The 12,050-nt window shown below is 37.8% G+C and overlaps 1 protein-coding gene across 1 annotated transcript in view; it reads right to left on the bottom strand.

Moving 5' to 3' along the window:
* Positions 1–12,050, bottom strand: part of HABP4 (hyaluronan binding protein 4) — a 34,532-nt gene that overhangs the window by 10,567 nt on the left and 11,915 nt on the right. The window contains exon 5 of the mRNA XM_065947103.1: positions 10,261–10,344. Coding sequence (XP_065803175.1) covers positions 10,261–10,344 — 84 coding nt within the window. The remainder of the gene's footprint in view (positions 1–10,260; positions 10,345–12,050) is intronic.

Here is a 12,050-nt window from a genome sequence, read left to right as displayed (position 1 = left end):
CTTCCAGAAAAAGAATTCAAAATAATGATACTGAAGATGATCCAGGATCTCGGGGGCAGGGGGGTGGGAAATGGAGAAGATGCAAGAGATATTTAACAAACACCCAGAACTAAAGAACAAATGAATAGAGATGAATAATACACTAGAAGGAATCAGTAACAGGAAAACTGAGACAGAAAAATGGATAAGTGACCTATAAGACAGAATAGTGAAAATCACTGCTGTGGAACAAAATGTAGAAAAAAGAATGAGAAGAAATGAAGACAGTGCAAGAGACCTCTGGGACAACATTTGCATTATAGGGGTCCCAGGCGGAGAAGAGTGAAAGGGCCCAAGAAAACACCTGAATAGATAATAGCTAAAAACTTACCCCACATGGGAAAGGAAATAGTCAACCATGTCCAGGAAGCACAGAGTCCCAGGAAGGATAAACCCAAAGAGGAAAACACTGAGACACACAGTAATCAACTGACAAAAATGAGAGACAACATACTAAAAGCAACAGGGGAAAAATGATAAATAACATAACATACACGGGAACTCCCGTAAGGTTTTTGGCTGATTTCTCAACACAAATTCTGCAAGCTAGAAGGGAATGGCATGAAATATTTAAAGTGATGAAAGAGAAGAACCTACAAACAAGAATACTCTCCACAGTGAGGCTCTCATTCAGATTTGACAGAGAAATAAAAAGACTTTTCAGACAAGCAAAAGTTAAGAGAACTCAGCCCCACCAAACCTATAGTGTTAGCATTATAACAAATGCTAAAGGAACTTCTTTATGTAGGAAACACAACAGAAGGAAAAGACCTACAAAAACATACTCAAAACAATTTTTAAAATGGTAATAGGAACATACATATTGATAACTAATGCAATTATTAATTACATTAATCAAAATACAAATACATGAAATGCACCAACCAAAAGACATAGACTGGTTGGGTAGATTCCAAAATAAGACCCATATATATGCTGTCTATAGGAGATCCACCTCAGACCTAGGGACACATACAGACTAAAAGTAAGAGGATGGGAGAAGGTATTCCACACAAATGAAATCAAAAGAAAGCTGAGTAGCAATACTTAAATCAGACAAAATGGACTTTAAAACAAAGACTTGTTACAAGAGACAAAGGAGGAGGACACTACATAATGATCAAAGGAACAATCCAAGAAGATATAACAATTCTAATTATATATGCACCCAAAAACATAGCAATACCTTAATATGTAAGGCAAATACTAACAATCATAAAAGGAGAAATTGACAAAAATACAATAATTTTTTTAAAAACTACAATAATAATGGGGGACTTTAACACCCCAATTTCATCAATGGACAGGTCATTCAGACAGAAAATTAATAAGGAAACACAGGCCTTAAATGACACACTAGACCAGATGGACTTAATTGCTATTTATAAAGCACTCTGTCCCAAATAGCAGATTATACAAGTGCACATGGAACATTCTACAGGACTGACCATATGCTGGGGAACAAGATGGCCTTGGTAAATTTAAGAAAATTGAAACCATATCAGCAATTTTTCTGATCATGATGCTATGAGATTACAAATAAACTACAAGAAAAAACTATAAAAAACAGAAACATATGGCAGCTAAACAATATGCTACTAAACATCCAATGGATTACTGAAGAAATCAAAGAGAAAATTAAAAAAAAAAATACTTACAGACAAATGAAAAGGAAAGCTCAATGGTCCAAACAACAAGAATGGTCAAGATACAAGAAAGATCTCAACTGAACAACGTAAATATACACCTAAAACAACTAGAGAAAGAAGAACAAACAAAACCTAAAGTCAGTAGAAGAAAAGAAACTAAAAGATCAATGAAACTAAAAGCCAGTTCTTCAACACTTTTGATAAGTTTGACTTCATTGACATTTATAGAGCATTCCATCCAAAAGCAGCAGACTACACGTTCTTATCAAGTGCACGTGGAACCTTCTCCAGGATTGACCACATGCTGGGTCACAAGGTGAGCCTTGGTAAATTTAAGAAAATAGAAATCATATTAAGCATCTTTTCTGATCACAATGATATGAGATTAGAAATAAACTACAAGAAAAAGGCTCTAAAAAACACAAACATGTGGCAGCTAAACAATATGCTACTAAACCATCATTGGATCATTGATGAAATCAAAGAGAAATACATGAAAATGTACATCCACAGAAAGATACACAAAAATGTTTACAGCAGCTTTATTTATAATAGCAAAAACCATAAGTAATCTAAATGACCATCAGGTAGTTAAGCAAATATTGGTCTATCTGTAAAGTGGATTATCACCCAGCAATAAATAGGAAGAAACTGTTGACACATTTAACAACCTGGATGCATCTTAAAATATGCATGCTTAGTAAATAATATAGACAAAAAAGGAATACAAAAAGAATACATGCTGCATGATTTCATTTATATAAAATTATAGCAATTGAAAACTAATCTTTAATGACAAAAATGTAGGTCACTGGTTGCCTGAAGGGAAGGGGCAGTAGAGGGGGATTACAAACAGATACAAAGAAACTTTCTGGACTGACAGATGTGCTCATTACTTTGATTGTTTATGGGTTTGAAACCTGTAAAACTGTATATACTAGATATGTGCTGTTTATCAAATTCAGATTATACCTCAATAATGTTGTTTTATTAATAAAAATATATAAAAAACATACCCATTAAAATGTATATTTCAATATTAATTCAAACAAATAAGTTGTTTTAAGAAAAGATTTTAAGATAATCAGGGAAACTCAGAAGCTACCTAGGTATTTAATGATATTAAGGAACTGCTTAAAAATTTTAGATGAGATAATGATATTCCAGTTATTTTTTTAATTCTGAAACATTTTTGGATAATATGTAATATATCCTGGGAGTAGAAGTGGGTAGAGAAATCTATGAAACAAGAATGACCATGATTTGGTAACAGTTTAGTTTCAATTACTTGCAGTTTCAATATACCATTCTTATTTAAATACATTTTTTTTTCTATAACTTTTAACAAAAAGAGCTAAAAATAAAGAAATATTAAGGAGTCATGAGGGGTTTTGTAGCCTACTTGTGACAGAAGTAAGAAATTGGTGGAACTGGATGCTACAAATCCTACAAATTTGAGGATTCTTTCATAACTAAGATAACCTAATAGAAGTTAATAAATTCCAAAAAGTTCAGTAAGAATGGATTCTGTGTTAAGACCACAAGGGAAGTATTTTTTGTTTGCTGGTTTGTCCTAGAAACATATGTCTAAACATAGAGAAATAAAACAAAAAAGTAGAAGGCATGTAGGGAAAGCAGACCTGAAGTGAAAAAGAGACACCCAAAATAAACAGTGTCTAAATAAATAATAGACACCCAAAATAAAGTAAATAATAGACACCAAAAAGCAAATAGTGCAGTTTAGAATAGGGCATTTGCCACAAGTGATTCCCTCCATGAAGGTGATCAGCCTGACACTGCTCACTCAGATGCACCTCATTCAAAGGTGTTCTTACAGATGCCCTGTATGCATTTGCTGTTATCACCTGCCATTTCAACAAGCCACGTTGGGAACAGTATAAAGTTACCAATGATAGGTTCCTTAACCTTGTTGTCTATTGATCAAAAATTATTACACATTCTAGGACTTTTCTGGTGGTCCAGTGGTTGGGATTCTACCTGCCAGTGTGGGGGACACAGGTTTGATCCCTGGTCCAAGAAGACTTCACATGCCATGGAGCAACTAAGCCCACGTGCCCACAACTACTGAGCCTGCACACCTAGACGGAGCCTATGCGCCACAACAGGGAAGCCACTGCAATGAGAAGCCCGTGCACCACAATGAAGGGGAGGCCCCGCTATCCGCAACTAGAGAAAGTGTGCAGAGCAGCAAAGACCCAGGGAACCCAAAAATGAAAAAAAAGAAACAAAACACAGTCTAAGCAAATAAACAGAACAGGCAGATTCCATTGTCCCGCTTGAATCAGCACCGAATTCAGTTTTTACTGTCATTTTAGCAAAGACTGGATATTCAACAAGAGATACAGCTAATTCTCAGTTTCAGGAAGGACTAACGCAAGTATATTTCTAATAGTTATAAAAGCATCATAACTGCTATCATCCTAAACTCAACAATCCTTTTTTTGAGTAATTCAAATATATTTACAGCTCTTGGTTTATGACAGAAAAATTTTGGAGAGAATTTTCCATCAAAACTGCTTATAAACATAAGGTGTCAAATGTATGACTTGAGAACAATGTTATATGTAAAATTGATAATAATACATTTTATTTCTAAATGAGTGAAATTACAGAAGAAATAGAAAACTGTTTTAACAACAGTTACCTTTATGGAGAAATAAATGGGTAATAAAACTAACATTCACTGCATGTTTATTAGGTGCCAGATGCTCTTCAAAATGCTTACATTAATTTGCCTGTGATAATTAATCCCACAAGTTAGACAAAATTAACGGCTCCATTTTACAGGTAAGAAAATCAAGAAGGGAGATCATACAGCTAACAAATAGCTAACAAGTTGCACATGCAGTCATTCTATCGCCAAAGTCAACATTCAGCCTCTATGCTATGTAGGGAATAAGAGGGCAGAAAAAATGCTTAGATGGAAGACAGTTGAGATGTGGACAAGGAAAGCATACAAATCTTCAGTTCAAATGTCAAAACCTCCATTCAAGCAGTTATCTCTTCACCTGAATATGTGAAAATGTGAATCAAGGAAAAGTGGGTTCTAGACATAAAACTTTACTCAGTGAATACCTGACTGGAACACATGGATCTAACCTAACATGTAAATAATACCGCCTACTTCCTTCCAAAGTGCTGAAAGGGAAGAGAATTTCATGATAAACTTTGAGTTCCTTATAAATTTGCTATAAAAATTTTTTAAAGAGGTATAGTCCTGCATTAAGAAAACTCAGTACATAATAATCTTCATTGTCTAAGCAAATACGCTTGGAAACAAAGTACAAAATAATTCATTGCGGATATATTGTAATAATGCTTCCTCACCATTCTCTTCTCATGGTTAATAATTTTTTAAGGATGAGAGGCAGTTGTTGATCCATATTACTGAACAGAGAAATCCTCAGCAATCCTGGCAGCTTTTTCCCTGCTTACAGAACCACCTTCTCCCATTTGCAGTTCTTAATAGCAAGTTAATCTAAATGGCACTCTTACCCTTTCCTACCACTCAATATAGGGCTTCTCAGGTGGCTCAGTGGTGAAGAATCCACCTGTCAATGCAGGAGACGCAGGTTTGATCTCTGGGTCGGGAAGATCCCCTGGAGAAGGAAATGACAACCCACACCAGTATTCCTGCCTGGAAAATTCCATGGACAGAGGAGCCTGGCAGGTTACAGCCCACGGAGTCTCAAAGAGTCGGACACAACAGAGCACGCACATGCCACTCAGCACAGTTAAGAACATGAATGTTTGTGCTACAATACCCGGTTCAAATTCTGACTCTGCTACCTACAAAAAATAAGCTGTCTAACCTATATGTCTCAGCATTAGAATAATTAACAGTACCTTCTCCTTCACGAGCAGCAAAAGATTAAGTGAGTTAAGCCATGGAAGCACTTAGAGCAGTTACTGGCACGCAAAAAATGCTTGGTAAATGTTCAATTTATTCTTAAAGCAAAACACAGTAAGTTGTCACAGGTATCCTCGGACATTAGCATACCACAAGACAAGAAACATATAATACTTCTGTAATGAATCAAGGAAGGAAGGAAGGTCATAGCACACATAACTGTCAACAAAATGTGTCCAATTTGAGGAAAATGTATGCACACTCTGGATCATGGGTTTGAGCACACGTGAGGGTACATTAAATTTACCACCTAAGCGGCACAATAGTAAAGAATCTGCCTGCTAATGCAGGAGACCCCAAGAGATGCAGGTTTGATTGCTGGGTCAGGAAGATCCCATGGAATAGGAAATGGCACTACACTCCAGTATCCTTGTCTGAAAAATTCCAACGGCAGAGAAGCAGAAGTCTACAGTCCACAGGGTGCAAAGATTCAGACGCAACTGAGCAAGTGAGCACAGCAAGAAGTATGAAACCAAGAGTCTCCCTGAATATACATTCTGGCTTGATCAATATCCAGACACAGCTGAGACCAGAGAGCATCTCCATCCTAAGATGTATTTACAAGCCTAATTTTGAAACTATAAGAAACTGCAATTGTATTATTAGAAATGTTCGTAGTAATAATTTTTAAATTGGACAAGGCAGTGCAGAAACACGAATTTCTCAGCGTGCTCAGCAACCAGAGCACAGCTGCTGTGCCCGGCAGCTCCTGCAAATCCAAACGGATGCTCACTGTCCACCACGGTCAGCAGAGAGAGAGAGATTTGCTGACTAGCTCCACCAGGATATCGCAGACAATGAGACTGCCACCAGAATCATTAAGTGTTTATTTTGTCTTTCAGAATAACTGATTTAATCGAAAGATTTTGTCTAACAGTATGAATGCTAGAATATCTCAGTTAATTCTAAAGATTATAATTATGCTGTAATTTACTATTATTCTGCCTTACATTATCTGAACTTGTATAACTGGTTTATTGGCTCAAAAAGGGTCCAATTTTTCTGAGGCTATCTAGTTAACTCACTTCTTAACATTCATATACACTGTTGGTCTATTTCCTTGGTTAACTCAGTGTCTAAATATTCATATTAACTATTAATCTATTTCCTTAATTAAATACATTTCTTAGTTGTTTTGAATAGTAAATTAACAGCTTTCACAATCATCAATCATTGCAGCACTTTACTCTTGTAATAAGTAACAATATTAATAGTAGATGTTTATATAGCTGGCCCCACTCCAGGTGAAACTCATGCACACCCAACCAACCCTTCTGACAGCCTTCAGATGTAGGTGTTATTATTATTCTCATTTTACAGATGAAAAGAACTGAGGCACAGAAAGATGAAATAAATAACTTGCCCAAACTAGTAAATAGCAGAGCTGGGATTTGAACCCAGAACACTGGCTCAGACTCTCTGCTCTTAACCACTTAACACCCTGCCTCTTCACAGTGGAAGGATGAGTAAGAGTTAAATAAATAGGTGAAGGGGCTGTAGAGGAGAAGTATAGAAAAACAAGAAAACAGCACTTGCAAAGGCTTTTTGGCAGGTATGGCTTAGGAGCTAGAGAAAGGCGCTGGGGAACAAGAAAAAGGGCCATGTGGTAAACCTGTGGAGAAGGCACAGGCGTGTTGAACTTGAGGGCTCTTTGGGAGTCAGACCACGCAGGACGGCGCAGGCCAGGGCAAGGGGCAGAAAAAGGACAGGAAGCCACTGGGGGGAGGGTTCTCGTGGGAGCATGCTGATCAGAATGGCAGTGTGAAAGCCACTTTGGTGTGGAACAGGTTCATTAGAAGCTGAGAATACAGGGAGCCCCCTTAGGAGCTCTGGTGAGAGAACAGACAGCAGTAGCTGAGACTGAGGTGGTGAGTGGAGATGGTAGATATAAAAAGGTACAAATCCTCAGGGTAGAGTGACAGATTGGATTCTGGAGAGACAGCGGGTCAAGAAGAAGGAAATCTCAAGGATGACTCCTAGGTTTCTGGTTTATGCAACTGGATAAGTGGTGATGCTGTTCTGAAAGACAGAAACACCTAATGAGAATGGGGGCTTCCCTGGTGGCACAGATGGTAAAAAATCTGCCTGCAATGCGGGAGAGCTGGGTTCGATCCCTGGGTTGGGAAGATCGCCTGGAGGAGGGCATGGCAACCTACTCCAGTATTGCCTGGAGAATCCCCATGGGCAGAGGAACCAGGCGGGCTACAGTCCGTGGGGTTGCAAAGAGTCAGACATGACTGAGTGACTAAGCACACGATGAAAATGGGGTCTGTGGACCTCAGTTCTGGCCATGGTGGGCATGAGGAGCATTTGGGATGCCGATGGGGAGATGTCCAGGAGGCAGATGGACACACGGGCCTAGAATCCATATTGAAGGTTGGAGTCAGAGGTATCTGTTCCGGAGTCAGGAATTAAATGACAATTCAAGCTGCAGGAGTGCACCAGACCTTCTAAACAGACATCAGACACAGGGAAGAGGGTCTAAGACAGAGCCCTGAAGAACTCAACATTTTGAAAGAGCAGAAAGACAAGGTTGAGCCTGCAAGGTAGGAACTGATGGTTGTGGTTAAGTGGAAATCAACACAGGCATATCTTGTTTAATTGTGCTTTACAGAGTCTGCCTTTTTTGTTTTTCACAGAATTTTCTTTTTTTTTAATCTATTTTTTTTTATTGGAGGATAATTGCTTTACAGTATTGTGTTGGCCTCTGCCATATATCAACATGAATCAGCCACAGGTATATACATGTTCCCTCCCTCCTGAATCCCCCTCCCATCTCCCATGCCATCTCACCCCTCTAAGTTGTCACAGAGCGCTGGGTTGAGCTCCCAGGTTCTGCCTTTTTAACATATTAAATATCTGTGGCAGCCCAGGCTAGTAGCACTATTTTCTCAATAGTATGTGCTCACTTGATGTCTCTGCATCACACTTTGGTAATTCTCGAAATATTTCAAACTTTTCATTACTATTATATTTGTCATGATAATCTGTGATCCAAGATCCACAGATATTACGACTGTAATTGTTTTGGAATGCCACCAATTGCACCCACATAAGACAATGAACATAATGAGTAACTGCTATACCTGGTTCTGACTGCTCCACTAACTGATCTTTCCATCTGTCTCCTGGGGCCTCCCTATTCCCTGAGACAGAATAATATTGAAATTAGGCCAACTAATAACCCTATAATGGCCTCAAAGTGTTCAAATGAAAAGTCAATCAATATGGCAAGCTTCATTGTTGTCTTATTTTAAGAAACTGCATAGTCACCCCAACCTTCAGCAACCACCACTTCCACCAGTCAGCAACAACACCAAGGCAAAACCCTCCACCAGCAAAAAGATTATAACTCACTGAAGACACCAATCTTTTAGCAATAAAGTATTTTTAAATTAAGGTATGCACATTGGTTTTTTTAGACACAATGCTATTGTACACTTAATAGCCTACACTATAGTGTAAACACGATTTTTACATGCACTAGGAAACCAAAAACCATTGTGTGACTCACTTTATTGTGATATTAGCTTTAACGAGGTGGTTTGGAATCAAACCCACAGTATCTCTGAGGCATGCTTGTAAAGTCAGATGTTCTGAGAGATCAAGAAAGTTGCAGACTGAAATATATGTTAGCTATGCAGGCATGTGGTGATGTTTCAAAAGAGTAGTGAGGGCAGAGCCAGACCTGGAGTGAAGTGAGGATAAAATGAAGGGGAAGTGAAGGGGAAGAAAAGGAAGGTGAATGAGAATGTAGGGGCAACAAGAGGCTTAAAACAAGAGAGAATTAGCACATATAAAATGCTGGTTGGAAGACCAGATTTGGGGGGAAGAAAGTGAGTATGTCTAAAAAGGAAGTAGCTAACTGAGATTTCAGTGAAGTCAGAAGGAAATAGGAACCAAAGGCTGAAGAGGTTGGTGGAGAGATGGTACCTCTATTTTACCATGAGGAAAGAAGCCCCAGAGAGCGTGTGAAGTTCCCATCTGATGGCTCCTAAATTTCTGTGACACAGGAAGCAAAGTTATACTCAGAAAATAAAAGAGGAGGTGTGAGTGTTGGAAGGACGGAAGAAGGAGAAAGTGGGAGGCAGTGTCAGGGCTTTGAGGGGACAAGAAGAACTGAACCGGTCATTGTAGTGGGTGGGGGGGGAGAGTGAATCCAAGAAATGGGCATTGCTGGGCAGTGTTGACGGCTCATTTCAAAACGTGACCAGGAATTCACAGGAGTTCCTACCAGCCCTGCTGAGGGACTTGCAGTATTCAGTCTGTGGGTGCAAGTAGAGAGATGGCAGATGGCTATCAATTGTCCAGGAGGTGGATTCTGCTAGCACGGTACTCATAGATCCCAAGGGCAAGGGTGCTAGAGATGGACTAAGGAACTAAGCTACATGAAGAAAAGAGGGAAGGAGGGACCAGAAGAAAATAAAAGGACAAAACATAGGGGTACTGATGAGAGAGAGAGACTAGTTACAGTAGAGGCTGCTGATGATTTGAGTTAATTAGTTTGATTATTCATTAACACATTAAGATCAATCCTCTGTGATATGACAAAAGGCTGAGCTTCCTGTTCTATGAAGACTTCTTATAAATCTTTAAGAAAAAGACCAACAGCCCAGTGGGGAAAATGAATGAAATACCCACTTAGCTGGAGATTCATCTTCCAGGGGGCCCAGGGACTCCTCCACCACTGTGGTCTCTTCCATGGGGGCAGTCGGGTCCGTGTCACTGCAAAGAGGCAAGAACCAGTCTAGTCACACAAATCTGTTTACATCAATGCCCTTCTATATTCAAGACAGAAAAAAACACACTTCAATGCCCTTTCTCCCTCAAGGAACTAATATGTACATACAAGTAACCCACATCAAAATAAAAAGAGGAAAAAAATGCTCTTCATTGCTAATCCATATAAATTATTTTCAAAAATGTAAAAAGTATTTGATAAATACAAGTTTTTATTGATGGACTAAAATTAAGAACAGATTGCAAAGGACCAGAACAACTATTCAAATCTGTTATTATCCTAGGAAATTCCAAATATTAACAAGGACCATAAAAATTTTCAACATGTAAGTGTTAAATGACTTATAATAAATAAGAATATGCCATATCAAACTTTAAAAAATGGTAAGAAAGTGGAAACATTTCATAAAAAGGAATGTGTAGGATTACAAAAAGCTGGTGATACCAGAAAAATAAGGCTTTGGAACATTAATTTATATACTGTCACATCTAAACATACAATCTACAGATTAGAAATTAGAGCACAATGAAAAACAATTTGAATTTTAACTGCATAATCTTAATTTTTATGTTGATATTAATCCTATATGAATATTGCTTTTTTTAAAAGTATCAGCAAAAGAAATCTCATTCTCATGAAACTTGAGAGGCCTGGCAGGTTACAGTCCATGGGCTTGCAAAGAATTGAACGTGACTGAGTGACTAAGTACATGGCTGGACTATATCATGGTGGTAAATCAAAATTTCAATGTATTAAATAAGAATTTAAAGTCTTATGCTACAAAAAAACATTCAATTACAGATTATTACCACCTAAGAGCTTTGACTTTATAACTCACAAACCAATCCAAAATAAGTGCCATGGGGTGTGTGTCATTTCAACACTGGGACATACCATCTACTAGAAGCACATTTTGGTCACTTCCAATGCCAATACTTACCTCTTCGAGTAAGTAATCATTTGGAGCAAAAATGATGTTAAATTGAAATGCAAATTGAAATGAGGTGATAGTATTAAATAAGGTGGTAAATCAGATGATTCAGAAGGTACTTGTATATTTTTAAAAACATATTATCACAGTAAAATAAGACAAAATGAAAAGATCTGTAAACATTTAACAAGTGTCTTTTCAAGGACAACACAGATATTCAGTGGTAGAAAATCTAACTTTACATTTGCTGTTATTTTATACATTTATTTTTAAGGATAAAAATTTAAGAAAAATAAGTTTATGTGAAAAACTTAAATTCTTCAAAAGAAGAAATGTGGAAGTCTTGATCTCAAGCCTTCAAACTTGTGTAAAGCCTGCCCTGCAACACATCCTAGAGCAACTCATTCCTCATATTTCCCTGCAGCCCTGAAATGACAGAAACAGCAGAACCAAGTACCTCCCCAAATAGCAAAACCAGTATAAATCTGAGATACCATAAGACCTCAGAGAAACGGCAGATTTGAACCTCAGGTGAAACTTGTCATTGAGCTTGGATCTGCAAATAATTTTATAAGATCAAGATGGAATATACATAAAAACTTTGGAAGGTCACAGAGAAATAAAGTATAGAAAATCCAGGAATTTAAAAAAGCAATCTGACGCATAGGTAAATATATAGCTCCATGTGCTTGGAACATCAACAAATAAACAAATTTGCTTGGCTAAAATAAGACAAAAGAATTTTGAAAGCAGTTTCAA

The sequence above is a fragment of the Muntiacus reevesi genome, chromosome 10, assembly GCF_963930625.1.
Source record: "Muntiacus reevesi chromosome 10, mMunRee1.1, whole genome shotgun sequence".
Taxonomy (NCBI): domain Eukaryota; kingdom Metazoa; phylum Chordata; class Mammalia; order Artiodactyla; family Cervidae; genus Muntiacus; species Muntiacus reevesi.
Note: the sequence above shows the minus strand (reverse complement) of the source record. Positions and strands in the feature narration are given on the sequence as shown.